This window comes from Gorilla gorilla, chromosome 2 (assembly GCF_029281585.2).
Source record: "Gorilla gorilla gorilla isolate KB3781 chromosome 2, NHGRI_mGorGor1-v2.1_pri, whole genome shotgun sequence".
NCBI classification, from domain to species: Eukaryota; Metazoa; Chordata; class Mammalia; order Primates; family Hominidae; genus Gorilla; species Gorilla gorilla.
Window position 1 is genome coordinate 132429668 of NC_086017.1, and position 21189 is coordinate 132450856.

Sequence of the window (21189 nt, forward strand, 5' to 3'; positions counted from 1 at the left end):
AACATAAATGGATTATTCCATATGAAAATTCTTAGATCGAATCACTATTTTAAAGATACACTCCTAAAACTTTACTTTTTTTTTTTGAGATAGGGTCTTGCTGTCTCGCTCTGTTGCCCAGACTGGAGTAGACTGGTGCAATTAGGGCTCACTGCAGCCTCAACCTCCCAGGCCCAAGTGATCCTTCCACCTCAGCCTCCCGAATAACTCAGACCACAGGCGTGTGTTACCACACCTAGAGGAATTTTACACCTAAAACTTTGAACAACGCAAGTGTAAAAGTAAAAAGGTGGTTGCATCAAAAAGCACAGGAGTCGCCTTGAAGGGTTGTCAAAGGTAGGAAGTTTGAGTATAAAAAAAGAATAATGACTATTTTCAGCAACAGTTACACTATGCTCTAAGCATACTTATATTGAATGAACAAATGAATGAATGAAGGGTGGGACATCAGGGTGTGTCTGGGTGGTGCAGGGGCAGGAGGAGGTCTGATTGTATAAAAATTACATTTAAATACAGGGTCTTCTGCATGAGGACACACTAAGGAAACTGCATTTCCAGAGAGAGACACACCACATAGGACTGAAAATGGTTAGTCTAAGGGGATTCACGACAGGTAAGCATGGGGGAGCGGGGAGGGTAGCCAGAATGTGGGGCTTTAAGTGCTCAAAGAGGATTTGAAAAATCAAAGGAGCAATATTAAAGGATGCAAACCACTCAGCCCATTCACATTAGAGGGACATGATATAGATGGTTGGGGACAGAAGGAAGGTCAGAAAGACTGACTGTTCACCTCATGAAAATCAGGGAGTGAATGTGAGACTCCTTACTTACTGAGTGTGGTTGTCAGTTCTGCAGGGCTCCCAAACTTTCCCCATCTGTGTTAGCCAGGCCTTTGGAAATCCTTAATTAGAATGTAAACTCCATCATAGCAACTATTTTTGTGTACTTCGTTCATTGCAGAATCCACAGACCTATGTAAGTGCCCATTTGTAGGAGGAAGGCAATAAAAAATTGCTGAGTAAATGTGGTTCGGCTAGTGGCAATTCTGCCTTATGCTCTTGATAGCCTCGATCAGGGAAAGCACTGTAGACCAGTTGAATCGTTTGCTTCTTTGTTTCTTTAATATGCTAGTTTAAGCTACAGACTCTCAATGCCCATCCCAGGAAAGTGGGCCAGGGTTTAGACTGTGTGTACAAGAGTCAGTAAGACCTGATTCATTCCCAGCTATGCTTCTCCTCTACCTGGCCAAACTTTTAGATCTCATGTCTCTTCATCTTTAAGAGGTTGATAATAATTGTCCATTACCCCATGTGTTTGTCGAGGATCACATGAATCATGTATATGAAGCACTTGGATGTCTGACGGTATCCTAATGTTGCTACTGAATGTTACTGCATCATTTATTTACTCTTAGGATTGTACTGAAGAACAGATGCTTAGTGAAGTTTAATTTCTTTTCAATTAAATGCCAAGCCTTAGGCCATCTGTTGTTATTGCTGTTCAAATTTTTTGGTCTCAGAACCTCTTTATATTCTTAAAAATTGTTGAGGACTCCAAAGAACTTTTGTTTCTATAGGATATACCTAGATATTTACCATATTCAAAGTGAAAACTGAGATTAAAATATATTTATTCATTCCTTTCAAAATAAAATGATAAATGCGTGACGTGTTAACTATATTTTCCACACACAAAAAAAATTGTGAGACCAATGGCATTGTTTTACATTTTAGTACTTTAGGGCTTAATGGAAGATGGCAGAATTCTCTCCTGCTTTTGCAGTCACCTTTTCTGATGCATTACTCTATTGAAGTGTAAGAAGAAAATCTGACCTCATACAGATATGATGCTAGAAAAAGGAGTATTCTTGTAGCCTTTGAAATAATTGTGGATATTCTTTGAAATTACAACACAAACTCAACAAGTAGCAGTTTCTTAAAGATGAGTTGCAATGTGAAAACATTTTTTTTTTTTTTTTTTTTTTTGAGACGGAGTCTCACTCTGTCGCCCAGGCTGGAGTGCAGTGGCATGATCTCGGCCCACTGCAACCTCTGCCTCCCGGGTTCAAGCGATTCTTCTGCCTCAGCCTCCCTAGTACCTGGGACTACAGGTGCGTGCCACCACGCCCAGCTAATTTTCGTATTCTTAGTAGAGATGGGGCTTTACCATGTTGGTCAGGCTGGTCTCGAACTCCTGACCTCAAGTAATTCACCCTCCTCGGCCTTTCAAAGTGCTGGGATTACAGGCGTGAGCCACCATGCCCGTCCTGCAATGTGAAATTTGAAATCATATGAATGAACTTTCCAAATTCTGTCACATTAAAATCCATTGGTCTACATTGAACTTTGAGTGGATCTTTTACCCATGCAGGATTTTGTAACATTACATACTGGTCATTTACAAAATATTGGTTTATGAATTAAGAAGCTCTTCTAAATTTATTCCCCTGTACATTTGTTATAGAATAAGAGTGAAAAAGTAAAATAACATGCAAGATGTCACCATTGAGGGAGGCTAGCTGAAGTGTGTGCAGCACCTTAACCATATATATTATTTTGCAATTTCTTGTGAATCTGAAATTAGTTCAAAATTAAAAGTAAACAAAACAAAACCAATAAACAATATGGTAATTTTTGCTTTCAATATTCATATATATTCCAAATAGCTTTTAAACATTTAAGACCTATTATATGTAAGCAGATATTTACCATATGTGTGGCTTTTCCTTTATTCTTGAAGTTCCAATTTTCCCTCTTAGGAAGAATTTTCTTTAGTACTCCACAGAACAGGACTACTGGCCACAGATTCTCATAGTTCAGAGAATGTCTTCATTTCACCTTCTTTCCTGAAAGATATTTTCCCTGGATACGGAATCTGAGTTGATTGGGAGTGATGGCAAGTGGTGTAAAAAACAATCTAAGTTGACAGTGGTACAAAATCTTTGAAGTGCTAAAAGAACTGTCTTTGTTTCTGATGAGAAATCTGTGGTCATTTGATCTCTATCTTTTCGTGTATAGATTGCACTTCAACAATCTCATCAAAGAAATATCCCTCTACTTTGAGTCACAAAGATATTGATACAGGATTTCTTTTGTTATTTCTAAAGTTTCATTTTTGACAAGTACAGCTAGAGTATTTCTCTATGGTATAAAATATGAATCATTTTCCAGCTGAGGTAGAGGAATTGGGGGTTAACCTCACTTGCCAGAGGTCATACAGCAAGCCCAGGCTCCTTGAAAACATTGCTATCCAGCGAATGAATTCCTCATCAGCATTCCCTATCTCATAGGCCTTCCATCTCAGATTTCAGAAACCACGAGGAACAGAATGGCCCCAGAGAATCCCCAGCCAGACCCTTTCATCAATAGGAATTATTCCAACATCAAGGTGATACCACCACAGGACCCAGCTCGTCCCAGTGAGTATCATCCTTCTTTGTCCTCTTTCCTTTTCTACTGCCCCATTCTCATGCAGCCCTATAATTGCATTTTGCATTTGTTTTAAGGCAGCTATTGATTGTTTTAAAAAATCTATTCAAAAAGTCTTCCCATCATAAAAGGAGAAATACATTTCAAATCAAATGGGCCTTTGGCCCATGGTTGATTCAAATTATGAGAGATAAGCTAAGAATATAATATATAGAGCAAGTGAGCATGTTTTTCTAGGAGAAAAGATCTGAAACATAGACAGATAGAAACTGAGAAATCTCCTTTTCCAAGGCAGGTATATTGTGGCCCAATATGGAAGGAAAATGAAAACAAACAAACAAACAAAACTCATTATTCAGAGTAGTATTGTATACATGTATAAGAAGATTCATTTATATAAGGTGGATCTTAGTGAATTGTTCTGAAATATATATTTGTTATTTGATATTTTATCCTGGAGATTTCCCAAACATTGTTTGTATACAATGTTTACCTTTAAAAATATGTAAAACTGTATAAAAATCTGGTTTTTCTATACACTAATAATAAGCAATCAGAAAAGAAAATTATAAAAATAACTCCATTTACAATAGTGTCAAAAATAATTAAGTACTAAGAAATAAACTAAGGATGTGAAAGACTTGTCCATTGAAAACTATAAAATGTTGCTGAAATAAATTAAAGACACAAATGGAAAAACACTCCATGTGCATAAATGGGAAGGCTTAATATTATTATTATTATTATTATTTTTTGAGACAGTCTTGCTCTGTCACCCAGGCTGGCAGTGCGGTGTCACAATCTTGGCTCATTGCAAACTCCACCTCCCGGGTTCAAGTGATTCTTCTGCCTCAGCCTCCCAGGTAGCTGGGACTACAGGCATGCACCACTATGCCCGGCTAATTTTTTTTTTTTTTTTGTATTTTTAGTGGAGATGGGGTTTCACCATATTGGCCAGGCTGGAAGAAACTCCTGACCTTTGGGGTTTTGTTTGTTTGTTTTTGAAATGGAGTTTCTGCTCTTGTTGCCCAGGCTGGAGTGCAATGGTGCGATCTCAGCTCACTGCAACCTCCGTCTCCCAGGTTCAAGCAATTCTCCTGCCTCAGCCTCCCGAGTAGCTGGGATTACAGGCATGTGGCACCATGCCTGGCTAATTTTTTTGTATTTTTAGTAGAGACGGGGTTTCACCGTGTTAGCCAGGATGGTCTAGGATCTCCCGACCTCTGGTGATCCACCTGCCTTGGCCTCTCAAAGTACTGGGATTATAGGCGTGAGCCACCACACCCGGCTGACTCCTGACCTTGTGATCCGCCTGCCTCTGCTTCCCAAAGTCCTGGGATTACAGGCATGAGCCACCGCGCCTGGCCAGCTTTAATATTTTTATTATTATTGTTGTTATTTTTTTTTTTAAAGACGGAGTTTCGCTCTTGTTGCCCAGGCTGGAGTGCAATGGAGCGATCTCGGATCACTGCAACCTATGCCTCCCAGGATCAAGCGATTCTCCTGCCTCAGCCTCCCAAATAGCTGGGATTACAGGCAGGCGCTACCACACCCGGCTAATTTTTGTATTTTTAGTAGAGACAGGGTTTCACCATGTTGATCAGGCTAGATGGGCTCGAACTCCTGACCTTGGGTGATCCACGCGCCTCGGCCTTCCAAAGTGCTGGGATTACAGGAATGAGCCACCAGTGCCTGGCCAGGCTTAATATTATTAATGTGTCAATACTACCTAAGCAATTTAAAGATTTAATGCAATCCCTATAAAAATCCCAATGGTGCTTTTTGCAGAAACTAAAAAAAGTCTATCCAAAAATTTATATAAAGTCTCAAGGAATCCCAAATAGCCAAAATAATGTTGAAAAAGATGAACAGATGAACAAAGCTGGAGGCCTCATATTACACAATCTCAACATTTATTACAAACTACAGTAATCAAAGAGTGTGGTGCTGGCATAAAGACACATATATAGACCAATAGAAGAGAGCAAAGTCCAGAAATACGTCCTTGCACATATAGTCAACAAGGGTGCTAAGGCCATTCAGTTGGGAGAGGACAGTCTCTGAAACAAATGGTGTTGGGAAAACTGAATATCCACATGCAAAAGAATGATGCTGGATCCTTACCTTACCACATGCAAAAATTAAAATGGATCAAGTCCTAAACACAAAAGCTAAAACTGCAAAGCTCACAGAAAAAACAGAGGAAAAGCTTTATGACATTTGATTTAGCAATGGTTTCTTGAATATGACACCAAAAGCACAGGCAACAAAATAAAAATAGATAAATTAGACTACATTAAAAATAAAAACTTGTATGATCAAAGGACACAATCAAAAGAGTGAAATGGGGCCGGGCATGGTGGCTCATGCCTGTAATCCCAGCACTTTGCAAGGCCGAGATGCGTGGATCACCTGAGGTCAGGAGTTCTAAAGCAGCCTGGCCAAGATGGTGAAACCCTGTCTCTACTAAAAATACAAAAATTAGCCAGGCGTGGTGGCAGGCGCCTGTAATCTCAGCTACTTGGGAGGCTGAGGTGGGAGAATCGCTTGAACTTGGGAGACAGAGACTGCAGCAGAGATCACGCCACTGCACTCCAGCTTGGATGACAGAGAGAGAGAGACTCTGTCTCAAAAAAGAAAAAAAAAAGTAAAATGGCAAACTATGTAGTGGGAGAAAATATTTGCAAAGCATTTATCTAATAAGGGGTTAATAGCTATAATATATACAAAACTAGAACTCAACAACAATAAAAAAAAAATCCAATTAAAAATGGGCAAAAACCTGAGGTCAGGAGTTCAAGATCAGCCTGACCAACATGGAGAAACCCTGTCTCTACTAAAAATACAAAATTAGCTGGGTGTGGTGGTGCATGCCTGTAATCCCAGCTACTCCGGAGGCTGAGGCAGGAGAATCACTTGAACCCAGGAGGCAGAGGTTGCAGTGAGCCGAGATCGCGCCATTGCACTCCAGCCTGGGCAACAAGAGCAAAACTCCATCTTGAAAAAAAAAAAAAAGGCAAAAAACTTGAATAGATCTTTCTCCAAAGAAGATATACAAATGGACAAATCCATGAAAGATGCTCAGCAACATTAATTATTAGGGGAAAGAAAATCAAAACCACACCCGTTAGGATGACAACTATTGAAGAAACAGAAAAGAACAAGTGTCAGTGAGGATGGGGAGAAATCAGAATGTTTGCAGGAATGTAAAATGGCACTGCCGCTGTGAAAAACAGTATGATGGTACCTCAAAAATTAAAAATAGACTTACCAGTTCAAGACCAGCCTAGGCAATATAGTGAGACCCCCATCTTATAAAATAAATATATTTACTGAAAGGTATGAAAAGCTCTTTCCAGAAGCATTCAGGGCAGCAGTCTCCAAGCTTTTTGGCACCAGGGACTGGTTTGTGGAAGACAGTTTTTCCACGGACTGGTTGGGGGGCTGATTTTGGGATGATCCAAGGACATTACATTTATTGCACATTTTATTTCTATTATTATTACATTGTAATATATAATGAAATAATTATGCAACTCACCATAATGTAGAATCAGTAGGAGACCTGAGCTTGTTTTCCTGTAACAAGATGCTCCCATCTGTGGCTGATGGGAGACAGTGACAGATCACCAGGCATTAGATTCTCATAATGAGCACGCAACTTAGATCCCTCACCTGTGCAGTGCACAATAGGATTCACGCTCCTATGAGAATCTAATGCTACCGGCTGATTTGACAGGAGGCGGAGCTCTGGCAATAATGTGAGCTATGGGGAGCGACTGTAAATACAGATAAAGCTTCGCTGACTCATTTGCCGCTCACCTCCTGCTGTGCGGACCAGTTCCTAACAGGCCATGGACCCATACCAGTCTGTGGCCCAGGGATTAGGGACCCCGGATTTAGGAGATGTGGAAGAATATGTTACACACCAAATAGAATTGTTATTTCTTACGTCTCACACAGTACATGGCTAAGAATTTTGCAGAAAATCCCCAGCAGAATGGTAATGTGGAAATACAGGCTGCAGGAACATGGTGAGAACTGAGAGAACAGAAGAAAGTTCAGAAAATTGATATGTTTGAAGACCAAATGTATGTACAAATTAGTCATTGCTGTTTCACACAATTTCAGTGGTTTTAAAAAAATAAGCATTTGTTGTTGTTTATCAATCTACAAGCCAGGCCAGGTGCAGTAGCTCACGCCTGTAATCTCGGCACTTTGGGAGGCCGAGGCAGGCAGATCACAGGGTCAAGAGATCGAGACCATCCTGGCCAACATGGTGAGACCCCCCCATCTCTACTAAAAATACAAAAATTAGCTGAGCATGGTGGCATGTGCCTGTAGTCCCAGCTACTCAGGAGGCTGTGGCAGGAGAATCTCTTAAACCTGGGAGACAGAGATTGCAGTGAGCCAAGATCATGCCACTGCACTCCAGCCTGGCGACAGAGCGAGACTCCGTTTAAAAAAAAAAAAAGAAAAGAAAAAAATCTACAAGCCAGCTGGCCATTTCTGATCTTGTCTGGCATCTCTTGCATGCTTGAGGGTTGACTAGCTGTAAACTCATTTAAAGTAGCCTATGTTGCAGAATATGAGCTCTTTTCGCTATAGTCTCTCATCCTCTAGAAGGCTAGTCCAGGCTTGGAGGGAGAGAGTGGGTGAGACAGAGAGAGGGCAGGCATGAGAGCGAGCACAGAAGCATGCACGGCCTCTTGAGTGGGGGGCATCATCACTTCAGAGTGTCACTCTCTGGCTCAATTAAGAAGGTGTGGCTAGGTTGGGCACAGTGCCTCATGCCTGTAATCCCAGCACTTTGGGAGACCGAGGTGGGTGGATCATTTGAGGGCAGGAGTTTGAGACCAGTGTGGCTGATATGGTGAAACCCCATCTCTAATAAAAGTTAAAAAATTAGCCAGCATGGTGGTAAGCGCCTGTAGTCTCAGCTACTTGGGAGGCTGAGGCAGGAGAATCGCTGGAACCTGTGGAGTGGAGGTTGCAGTGAGCTGAGATTGAGCCATTGCACTCTAGCCTGGGTGTTCCGGTGAGACTCTGTCTCAAACATTAAAAAAAAAAAAGTGTGGTTGGAAATAAATGAAATAAATGTAGGACAAAGAGAAAAGGAAGAGGAAAATAAGGTCTCATTGTACATAATCTGTGAAGTGACTCAATAAAATAAAGCTATTCTTTTTTATTTTATAAATGTGAAAACTGAGACCCTCCACGTAAACAGACATTTATGTTTTGCCAAATTTTCTCCTTTTTTTTTTCCTTTTTGTGGAGAATGGGGGTCTCACTATGTTGTCCAGGCTGGTCTTGACTCCCAAGGTCAAGCTGAATGCTCTGCCTCCCTAAATGCTGAAATTACTGATGTCATCAACAGTGCCCAAACCAAATTTTCTAATAATAATGGACATATGTGTTCCCTGAGACTGTGGCGGTTTGGATGGTCCAGTGGCTAAAGTGTGTCTATTTCCAAACTCAATTTATTTATTTATTTATTTCTGAGATGGAGCCTTGCTCTGTCACCCAGGCTGGAGTGCAGTAGTGTGATCTCGACTCACTGCAACCTCTGCCTCCTGAGTTCAAGTGATTCCCCTGCCTCAGCCTACCGAGTAGCTGGGATTACAGGCGTGCGCCACCACGCCCAGCTAATTTTTGTATTTTTAGTAGAGACAGGATTTCACTATGTTGGTCAGTCTGGTCTGAAATGCCTGACCTTGTGATCTAGCCGCCTCAGCCTCCCAAAGTGCTGGGATTACAGGCATGAGCCACCATGCCTGACCTTCCAAACTCAAATTTATATTCTCATTGTTCTTTCTTTCTCTTTCTTTTTCTTTCTTTCTCTTTCTTTCTTTCTTTCTTTGTTTCTTTCTTTCTTTTTCTCTCTCTTTCTTTCTTTCCTTTTCTTTTTTTGAGAGAGGTTTCACTCTGTTATCCAAGCTGGAGTGCAGTGGCACAGTCTCGGCTTACTGCAGCCTCAACCTCCCAGGTTCAACTGATCCTCCCACCTCAGCCTCCCGAGTAGCTGGGACTACAGGTGTGTGCCACTACACCCTCTTTTGTAGAGACAAGATTTCACCATGTGGTCCAGACTGATCTCAAACTCCTAAGACAGAGCAAGACCTTGTCTCTAAAAATAATAATAAAATAAATTAAGATAATGGAGATAAAACAAAAGTACTTGATGACCATTTCTATCAGTTCCATTCTACCTCCTCTCTGAGGTTGTCATTACAATAGGTTTCTCATAATTTTTGTAGTCTACTCTCTATATATTCATAAATTATAATTTTGAGTTATAAAGAAAAGTGTGTTGTGTATATATGTGTGTGTATATATATATCTACATGTACATATATATCTACATGTACATATATATATCTACATGTACATATATATATATATATTATTTTATTTTATTTTTTTTTAAATGGAGTCTCACTTTTTCTCCCAGGCTGGAGTGCAGTGGCATGGTCTTGGCTCTCTGCAACCTACACCTCCTGGGTTCAAGTGATTCTCCTGCCTCAGCCTCCTGAGTAGCTGGGATTACAGGTGTGTGCCACCACACCAGCTAATTTTTTGTATTTTTAGTAGAGACAGGGTTTCACCATGTTGACCAGGCTGGTCTTGAACTCCTGACCTCAAGTGATCCGCCCGCCTGCCTTGGCCTCCCAAAGTGCTGGGATTACAAGCATGAGCCACCACACCTGGCCAGAAAAGTATATTTTACATGTCACATTACACGGCTGAAAAGACTTCATTTTCAGTGACATACTCTAAACTAAAATAAAATTAATTTACAAAAGAGAGGTATGTTGTGCATACAATGTGCCACACATTATTCTAGTGTATTAATGCCTTTACATTAATAAATCAATATAATTAGTGCCTTACATTAATACATTCATGTAATAAATTTACAAACCCTATTATAAAGTAGGTATTCATTTTTGTGTGTGTGGCAAGGTCTCATTCTGTCGCCCAGGCTGGAGTGCACTAGCATAATCTCAGCTCACTGCAACTTCTGCCTCCTGGGGTTCAAGCGATTCTCCTACCTCAGCCTTTTGAGTAGCTGGGATTACAGGTGCTTGCCACCATATCTGGCTAATTTTTGTATTTTTGGTAGAGACAGGGTTTCACCGTGTTGGCCAGGCTGGTCTCAAACTTCTGACTTCAAGCGATCCGCTCGCCTTGGCCTCCCAAAGTGCTGGGAATACAGGCGTGAGCCACCACACCTGGCCAAAAGTACGTACTCTTAACATTCCCCCTACCCCACTTTTTTTTTTTTTTTTTTTTTTTTGAGACAGAGTTTCACTCTTGTTGCCCAGGCTGGAGTGCAATGGCGCAATCTTGGCTCACTGCAACCTCCTGCCTCCCAGGTTCAAGCGATTCTCCTGCCTCAGCCTCCAGAGTAGCTGGGATTACAGGCATGCGCCACCATACCTGGCTAATTTTGTATTTTTAGTAGAGATGGGGTTTCTCCATGTTTGTCAGGCTGATCTCAAACTCCTGACCTCAGGTGATCCACCCACCTCAGCCTCCCAAAGTGCTGGGATTACAGGTGTGAGCCACCACATCTGGCCACATTCCCCTTTTATGCTTGATGAAACTGAGGTGGGCTGGGTGTGGTGGCTTCCACCTATAATTCTAGCACTTTGGGAGGCTGAGGTGGGGAGGATCACTTGAGCCAAGGAGTTTGAGATTAGCCTGGGCAACATAGCAAGACCCCATCTGTATTTAAAAAATTAAAAAATTTTAAAAAAGAAATTGAGGTGAAGAGTTTGGGTAATAGGTTCATAATCATATTCCTAGAAAAGTATAGTTTTATCTTTTTTTTTTTTTTTTAAACAGAGTCTCGCTCTGTTGCCCAGGCTGGAGGGCAGTGGCGCAATCTCGGCTCACTGCAAGTTCTGCCTCCCAGGTTCATGCCATTCTCCTGCCTCAGCCTCATGAGTAGCTGGGACTGCAGGCACCCGCCACCACACCCGGCTATTTTTTTTTTTTTTGTATTTTTAGTAGAGACGGGGTTTCACCATGTTAGACAGGATGGTCTTGATCTCCTGACCTCGTGATCCACCTGCCTCGGCCTCCCAAAGTGCTGGAATTAAAGGCGTGAGCCACCGTGCCCAGCCTGAAAAGTATAGTTTTAAAAGCAAAATTTCTACTGTTGAACATATATCAAGATTACTGCTTAAAACTTTTCCACAGTGCAACTTGCATATTATGGACTCCTTGAGCTAATTGAATAAGAAATAGATCAAAGTTTTCAGAAGACAGCATGTATACATTTAAATTTCTGGAAGAAATGTGCCCCACATGGATGTGAGTTTTCCTGGGATATTATTGGTAGTTGTCCATATATGATGTTTCCTTGACTTAATCTTCCTTATCACATTGCCCTAAAAAATAACTTAGGTCTGCATTTATAATTATTGAAGTATTTGTAACACAAAGTATATCCTGGCTCCAGGCTTTTTATTTTTCCTTATCTGATACCAAACTGATCTATAGTTTCTTTAATTTTCATTTTAGCCAAGGCTGACTGAAAATACTTTCAAGTATATAATGTTTATTTCCACAGTACTCTGATGAATAGGGTATCCTTTGTGACTCCTCAGCCACATATTTTAATCAGCATCAGTGATTCCAGCGTGTCCTTGATACCACAGGACCAAGCCAGTTCCAGCAAGCTCTGTTCCCCTGTGCCCTCTCTGTAGTCTGTCTCTCTTCTCAGGGAGCCCACTTGTCCTTCCCTAAGAGGGTAGTTACCAGGTGGGAATATAACAGACCTAAATCTAGGACTAAATATCTTGTATGTTGGTCATATTTGATTGAGATGGGTTTTCCTGGAATAGAATCAGGAGGCTGATGAGCTGGGTATGGTGGTGCACATTTAGTCCCAGCTACTGTGAAGGCTGAGGCAGGAGGATCCCTTGAGCCCAGGTGTTAGACACCAGCCTGGGCAACATAGCGAGACCTCGTGACCTGCCCGCCTTGGCCTCCCAAAGTGCTGGGATTACAGGCATGAGCCACCGCACCTGGCCTTCCAAAATCAAATTTATATTTTCTTTCTTTCTTTCTTTTTCTTTTTTTTTTTTTTGAGACAGGTTTCACTCTGTTATCCAAGCTGGAGTGCAGTGGCGCGGTCTCGGCTTACTGCAGCCTCAACCTCCCAGGTTCAACTGATTCTCCCACCTCAGCCTCCCGAGTAGCTGGGAATACAGGTGCGTGCCACTACACCCTTTTTTGTAGAGACGGGATTTCACCATGTGGTCCAGACTGGTCTCGAACTCCTAAGACAGAGCAAGACCTTATCTTACTGCAACCTCCACCTCCCGTGTTCAAGTGATTCCCCTGCCTCAGCCTACCGAGTAGCTGGGATTACAGGCATGCACCACCATACCCAGCTAATTTTTGTATTTTTAGTAGAGACGGAGTTTCACCATGTTGGTCAGGCTGGTCTCGAACACCTGACCTCATCTCTAAAAATAATAATAAAATAAATAAACAAAATAAATTAAGATAATGGAGGTAAAACAAAAGTACTCAACCATTTCTATCAGTTCCATTCTACCGCCTCTCTGAGGTTGTCATTGCAATAGGTTCTCATAATTTTTGTAGTCTACTCTCTATATATTCATAAATCATAATTTTGAGTTATAAAGTGTGTGTGTGTGTGTGTGTGTATATATATATATATATATATATATATATATATTTTTTTTTTTTTTTTTTTTTTTTGAGATGAAGTCTCACTTTTTCGCCCAGGTTGGAGTGCAGTGGTGCGGACTTGACTCACCGCAACCTCCGCCTCCTGGGTTCAAGTGATTCTCCCGCGTCAGCCTCCTGAGTAGCTGGGATTACAGGTGTGTGCCACCACACCTGGCTAATTTTTTGTATTTTTAGTAGAGACAGTCCTATTTCAAGGGACATTTTGAATAAATACAGAAGCAAGCTAATGATTCAAAAGTATGTAAAAAGCTAAAAACACACACAAAAACCCACTGCTTCCTTTACTGTATCATCTATATGTTTTTTATTTAATTTACTTTTATATGTTGTGTTTAGATACACACAAGTAGATAGCAAGTTTATTATTATTATTTCTTTTTTGAGGCCGAGTCTCGCTCTGTTGCCCAGGAGTGCAATGGCATGATCTGAGCTCACTGCAACCTCTGCCTCCCGGGTTCTAGCGACTCTCGTGCCTCAAGTAGCTGGGCTTACAGGCACACATCACCACTCCAGGCTAATTTTTGTATTTTTAGTAAAGATGGGGTTTCGCCATGTTGGCTAGGCTGGTCTCAAACTCCTGACCTCAAGTGGTCTGCCCAAAGTGCTGGGATTACAGGTGTAAGCCACCATGCCTGGCCAAAATAGTAAGTTTAAAGCTTCTAACTTTACTTTTAATAGGTAATTAAACAATGTATATATGACATTAAATGCAACACATTCATAAAATGTAACAATTTTGTTAAGCAGACAAAATATAATCCAATGAGATGGTTTACATTCTTTGTTCATAGCAAGACTTTAAAATCCAGTGAATACTTTACACTTTGCATATCTCAGTCTAGATGCTAAATATTTCATGAGAAATACTTGATCTGCATTTAGATTTCATAAAATCACAGTTGAAAAAAGGTTGACGTGCCCAAGTTGTTCCAAGCATACTAGTTTCCCAATAATTGCACTATCAGTTTTTAATTTTAAATTAACATTTAATAAAATTAAAAATTACCGGCACAGTGGCTCATACCTATAATTCTAGCACTTTGGGAGGTGGAGGTGGGAGGATGACTTGAGCCCAGGGGTTTGAGACCAGCCTGGACAACGTAGCAAAACCTCATCTCTACACACACATACACACAAAAATTAGCCAGGCATGGTGTGTGCACCTCTAGTCCCAGCTACTTGGGAGGCTGATGTGGGAGAATCACTTGAGCCAGGGAGATGGCAGTTGCAGTGAGCTATAATCAAGCAACTGCACTGCACTCCAGCCTGGGCTGGTGAGGGAGACTCTGTTAAAAAAAAAAATCAGCTCCTCAGTGGAACTAGCCACATTTCCCATGATTAATAGTCATTTGAAGCAGTGGCTACTGTATTGAACAGAACAGCTCTAGAGAGTAATTGGGTGGTTGGGGAACAGGGATGGTTTCAATTTTGTACTATTTGTACATATTGCTTTTCCAAATAAATGAATAAATCAAGTTCTTATTTTTAAACAATTTACAGTAAGTAGTTAGGTTGTGGAAGTCAAAAATGCACCCCTATGGGATGAGTGTGGGGGGAAAGTGGTTATCTTAATATTATATAAATAAGTTTCCTGTGGCTTAGAAGAAAATTCCCAGTAACAGTATTCCACAGACACATTCCAGAAATATTGTATCACAAACTACTTATTTGAAAGTAAAGAATAAGTGCCTGGTAAAACGATGTTATTTAATTAAAAGAACAGGCTCAGAATATTTAAGATATGGCTATCTAAGGTAAATACAGTTTGAGTAGAATAATTTTATTAAATGCGAGGAGAAAAAAATCAATATTTCTAAGTATATTGGATTTCACATATATATATGAACTGAAAAAATAAGATATTATAAGTTTAGAAATATGTACATTTAAAGTGGGATTAAATATGTTTTATATAAGTTATTTTCATCTATGTTCGTAATTGGCATTAGCCTATAGTTTTATCTATAGTGTTTATTTTTGCCTCATTTTTTCTGGATCCTAAGCCTGGTTGGAGGAAAGGCATGAGAGATTCACCATGGTGATTTGTTTTTTGGTTTTTGTTTTTTTGGTTGGGGGGAGAGATTGGTAATGTAAATGTAACCACCCCTTCTTTATCTCTGCCCTGAAGCAATACGGAGAAGGCATAAAGAACGTACTTCTTTCACCCGCCAACAGTGTGAAGAGCTAGAAGCTCTGTTTAGCCAGACCATGTTCCCAGATAGAAATCTTCAGGAGAAACTAGCTTTGAGACTCGACCTACCGGAGTCAACAGTAAAGGTCGGATCCCCTGTGGTGTGCTTGGTACCCCCATCCAAGCCACATTCACCTATCCAGCCTGGAAATTCCCCACCCTCCACCCCTGCCCCACAATAATATTTCATTAATTGAGTACCTACTGAAACGGTATCAAACTGGGGACATCGCAAATACTGGCCTCACTCTCATGCAGTTTGAAAAATGAGAAAAAATGAGGTTCAGAGGCAAAGTAACTGGGCCACAGAGATAAGAAATAGTGTTGCTAGAACTAAAACCCCAGAAATCTTATTTTTAATACTTGTACTATAGAGTTCAAATAGCAGAAAGGTGCTCATCCAGATAGACTCCTCGCTTAGAGTCTTTTTAAGCAAAGCCCTGCAATCTGTTTATTCATAATGCTACCAACAGACAAATAATACTCCCTCTAACCTCTGAGTCTGCTAAAGCCCATGACGTTTTTCTTTTTTCTCTTTTTTTCAGAGATGGGGTCTCACTATGTTGCCCAGACTGGTCTCAAACTCCTGAGCTCAAGTGATCCTCTCACCTCAGACTCTCAAAGTGCTGGGATTACAGGTGTGAGCCACCGTGACTGGCCATACATTTTTACTGGAGTATTTCTTATAGGAGAGACCTCCTAAAATAATCCTTAAAAATCCTTCAGTTCAAATTCTTCACCTCTCCCTAGATCCTAGATCCCTGAACTAGCCTCTCTTCTCTAGAGTTCAGGACCCTATCTCTGAACACCCAGCACAAACCCTGAAACACACCCGCTTTCTTCCTTTCTGGGGTCCCAGACCTGATCTTCATCATCCCTCCTATTGACTCCAGTCATGCCCATCTCTGCTCTTGCAGAGCCCAGTGTCATGGTGAATTAGAGAGGACATGAAGATTATAACCTGGCTGTTTTCACTCAGGAGAAGCCTCCAATGCCTCCTCCAATAACAGACCACCATCTCCCCCTCTTCCCCCACTCCCAGGTTTGGTTCAGGAACCGGCGATTCAAATTGAAGAAGCAGCAGCAGCAGCAGCAGCAGCAATCAGCAAAGCAACGAAACCAGATCCTTCCATCCAAGAAGAATGTGCCCACCTCCCCCAGAACATCCCCCAGTCCTTATGCTTTTTCTCCTGTGATTTCAGATTTCTACAGCTCCCTTCCATCTCAGCCCTTAGACCCTTCCCATTGGGCATGGAACTCTACCTTCACTGAGAGTTCTACCAGTGACTTCCAAATGCAAGATACTCAGTGGGAGAGGCTGGTGGCCTCGGTTCCTGCTTTGTACTCTGATGCCTATGACATATTCCAAATCATAGAACTGTACAGTCTTCCTGATGAGAATGAGACATCCAGCTCTTCTTTCCACTGTCTGTATCAGTATCTCTCACCCACAAAGTACCAGGTAGGAGGACAGGGTTCCTCTCTCAGCATCTTTGCTGGTCCAGCTGTAGGCCTATTTCCTGCACAAACCTGGCCCAATATGACAAGCCAAGGCTTTGAAGCCTACAGTCTAACAGATAGCCTGGAATTCCAGAAAACCTCCAATGTGGTAGACTTGGGATTTCTCTGACCAGAGTACTAATAAATATAGATCATTTAGAAAAGTGGTCTTCTTGCCTCTTGTACATGACTGTTTTTTTCCTTTGTCTCATTTTAACCCAAACATCTGGGTCTGTGTCTCTGATTTCCATGTAAATGTTGCAAAAAGAGTTTTCCAAGTAGAGCTGGGCACTACGTAATCAGCCCCACAAGTCTCCCTGAGAAGCCTGCCTAGTCCCTTTCATGGCCAATGAGACTCCAAAATTCCCTTCCCGAAACTATCTTGGATTTTCTAAAAGTAGGACAGTGGTTTTGGGGGTTATCCACTTTTATTTTTTTGAAACTAGCTCTCATTCTGTCGCCCAGGCTGGAATACAGTGGTACAATCACGGCTCACAAAAGCCTTGACCTCCTGGGCTCAGGTGATCCTCCCACCTCAGCCTCCTGAGTAGCTAGGACTACAGATGCCCGCCACCACACCTGGCTAATTTTTTTTTTTTTTTTTTTTGAGACAGAATCTCGCACTGTCACCCAGGGTGGAGTGCAGTGGTGGGATCTCGGCTCACTGCAACCTCCACCTCCTGGGGTTCAAGTGATTCTCCTGTGTCAGCCTCCTGAGTAGCTGGGATTATAGGCATGTGCCACCATGCCTGGCTAACTTCTGTATTTTTAGTAGAGACGGAGTTTCACCACGTTGCCCAGGCTGGTCTTGAACTCCTGACCTCCAATGATCCGCCTGCCTTGACCTCCCAAAGTGCTGGGATTACAGACATGAGCCACCGAGCCTGGCCAATTTTTGTGTTTTTTATAGAGACGAGGTTTTGCCATGTTGCCCAGGCTGGTCTCCAACTCCTGGACTTAACGCCATCCACCTGCCACAGCCTCCGAAAGTGCTAGGAATACAGGAGTGCACCATCGCACCCGGCTGGGTTATCTAGTTTAAAAACACTTTTTTTCAAGGAAACCGAAGAAACCATCATCCACTTTTCTCTCTGTATCATTCCGATTTTAGTATATGTGTTGCGGAAGTGAGTACACTATCATCCACTTTTAATGACAGAAAGTTATAAACTTACATTTTGTTTCCAATTTTTCATTTTTTGTTTGTTGTTTGTTTTTTGTAGACAGCACTCTGTCACCCAGGCTGGAGTGCAGTGGCACCATCTTGGCTGACTGCAGCCTCTGCCTCCTGGGCTCAAACAATCCTCCCACCTCAGCCTTCTGAGTAGCTGAGACTACAGACATGCACCACCATGTCTGGCTAATTCTTGTATTTTTAGTGGAGATGGGGTTTCACCTTGTTGCCCAGGCTGAATTTGGGGTTTTTAAAAATGGGACTTTCAGTCCTAATTTGAGGGGAAATTACTGTCACCACTAGTTTTAATATAGTACAATGAAAAAATAATATATATATATAGTACAATGGTCCAGACATAATAAGAGGTGTAAAAACTAGCACAGGAAGAAATAAAAACAGATTTTTGAAGGTGAGATGATAAACTTGCAAAACTCACAAAATAAAGAGTCAAACTTTTAGAATGACAAGTTAGCATATTTTCCAGCCACATGATTAACCTACAAAATTAATACCATTTCTGAATACCAGTAATAAAGAAACATAAGGGCCGGGGGTGGTGGCTCACGCCTGTAATCCCAGCACTTTGGGAGGCCGAGGTGGGCAGATCACGAGGTCAGGAGATTGAGACCAGCCTGACTAACATGGTGAAATCCCGTCTCTACTAAAAATACAAAAAAAAAAAAAAAAAAGCCAGGCATGGTGGCACACACCTGTAATCCCAGCTACTCGGGAGGCTGAGGAAGGAGAATTGCTTGAACCCGGGAGGTGGAGGTTGCAGTGAGCTGAGATCACACCACTGCACTCCAGCCTGGACAACAGAGCAAGACTCTGTCTCAAAAATAAAAATAAAAAATAAAAAATAGAAGAAACATAAGTACCTCTCAATGAAAAATGTAAAAGTACCTAGAAATTCACAAAGAAAATTAATACCTCCGTGGAGAAAACTTCAAAACTTAAAAAAGGACATAGAAAATGTTTTGAATAGGCCAGGCGCAGTGGCTCACACCTGTAATCCCAGCACGTTGGGAGGCCAAGACGGGCAGATCACGAGGTCAAGAGATCGAGACCATCCTGGCCAACATGGTGAAATCCTGTCTCTACTAAAAATACAAAAAAAAAAAAAAAAAAATTAGCTGGGCATGGTGGCACGCACCTGTAGTCCCAGCTACTTGGGAGGCTGAGGCAGGAGAATCACAAGGATTGCAACTATGCAGTGGGTTCTCCAAACATGATGGAACAAAATTAGAAATCAATAAAATTTGGGAAATTCACAAATATGTGGATATTAAACAACACATTCCTAAATAACCAGTGGTTAAAGAGGTAATCACAGTCTGAGCAACATGGCAAAACCCTGTGTCTACAAAAAATAAAAAATTAGCTGGGCATGACGGCCAGAGCCCATGGTCCCAGCTACTTGGGAGGCTAAGGTAAGAGCATCCCTTGAGCCACAGAGGTCGAGGCTGCAGTGAGCTGTGACTGTGCCACTGCACTCCAGCTTGAGCAACACAGTGATACTGTCTCAATAAATAAATAAATAGAAGAAATCATGAGTAAAATTGGAACTTTTAACTGAAAAAAACAAAAGCTCAACAAAACAAAACATGGGATGAAGCTAAATCAATGCTTAGAAGGAAATTTATAGCTTCAAATACTTATATATATTTTTTAAAAGTCTCAGATCAATAGCTTTACATAGGAAGGAAGTGGCATAGTTTTATTAATATCTGTCAAATTAAACTTTAAGGCAAAACTTTTTTATTGAGATGGAGTCTTGCTCTGTCACCCAGGCTGTGCAATCTCGGCTCACTGTAACCTCCGCCTCCCGGGTTCAAACGATTCTCCTGCTTTAGCCTCCCAAGTAGCTGGGACTACAGGTGTACGCCACCACACCCAGCTAATTTTTGTATTTTTAGTAGAGACAGGTTTTGCCATGTTGCCCAGGCTGGCCTCAAACTCCTGAGCTCAAGTGATCCTCCCGTCTCAGCCTCCCAAAGGGCTGAGGTTACAGGTGTGAGCTACCTCACCTGGCCAAAACAGTTTTTTTTAGAAATGAAGTATATTAGACAACAACAAAAGGAACAACTAACCTGAAATATATAATAACTTTGAACTTAAATATACTTAACAACATATACCAAAAATATATGAGGCAAATTTTAACAAAAATTAAAATTCTTAAGAAAACTTCACCAATACATAGTCATAATGTGGTATATTCATACAACATTCTCAATAATTGATAATAACAGTCCAAAGAAAGCAGAAAGAAGGAAAGCCTAGAACAAAAATAAATGAAATAGAGAATAGAAAAGCAATACAGAAAAAAATTATGAAATCAAAAGCTGGTTCTTTGTAAAGATCTACAAAATGGCAAACATTTAGCTAGATTGACCACCCCCTCAAATGACTCAAATTACTAGAATCAGAAAGAAAAGTCAAGATTTTATTACCAAACTTATAGAAATAAAAATTATTAGAAAGAAATACTATGAACAATTGAATGCCAACAAATTAGATAACTTAAATGAAATGGACAAATTCCTAGGAAGACACAGAATACCAAATCTGACTCCACAAGAAATAGATGTTGTGAATAGAGCTTGCTGTGGTATAAATGTGTCCCCCACAGCTCATGCGTTGGAAACTTAATCCCCAAAGCAACAGCTTTGAGAGGTGAGACCTTTAAGGGTTACTAGGCAGAGCCCCCACGAATGGATTAATGCCATTATTGTGGGAGTGGGTTAGTTATCTCAGAAGTGGGTTCCTGATAAAAGGATGAGTTCGCCTTCTTCTTCCCCAAAATCTTTATCCCCACCCCCACCTCTATCTTTCTCTCTCTCTCTTACCTCTTCCTCTCCCTTCCTTCTGCCATGGGAGGATGAAACATGAAGGCCCTGGCCAGGTGTGGCCCCTCCATCTTCCGTCTGAGACTGGAAGACTTCCCATCCTTCAGAACTGTAAGAAATAAATCTCTCTTCATAAATTACCCAGTCTCAGGTATTCTGTTATAACAACACAAAAACAGACTGAGACAGAGTTATAACAAGCACAGAGATTGAGTTAACAATTGAAAACTTCCCACAAAGAAAAGCCCAGTCCCAGATGGCTTCACTGCTAAGTTCTACCAAAATGTTTAAAGAAGAATTAACACCAATCCTTCA

General features: G+C 41.2%; 1 protein-coding gene across 1 annotated transcript; it reads left to right on the forward strand.

Moving 5' to 3' along the window:
• Nucleotides 1-548: 548 nt before the first annotated feature.
• ARGFX (arginine-fifty homeobox) lies at nt 549-21009 on the forward strand. Its single transcript, XM_019023176.4, has 5 exons — nt 549-613; nt 3304-3418; nt 9346-9462; nt 15286-15434; nt 16391-21009. Exons 2-5 carry the CDS (start codon nt 3328-3330, stop codon nt 16976-16978), a joined length of 945 nt encoding a protein of 314 aa, XP_018878721.1. The 5' UTR covers nt 549-613; nt 3304-3327; the 3' UTR covers nt 16979-21009.
• Nucleotides 21010-21189: the final 180 nt, after the last annotated feature.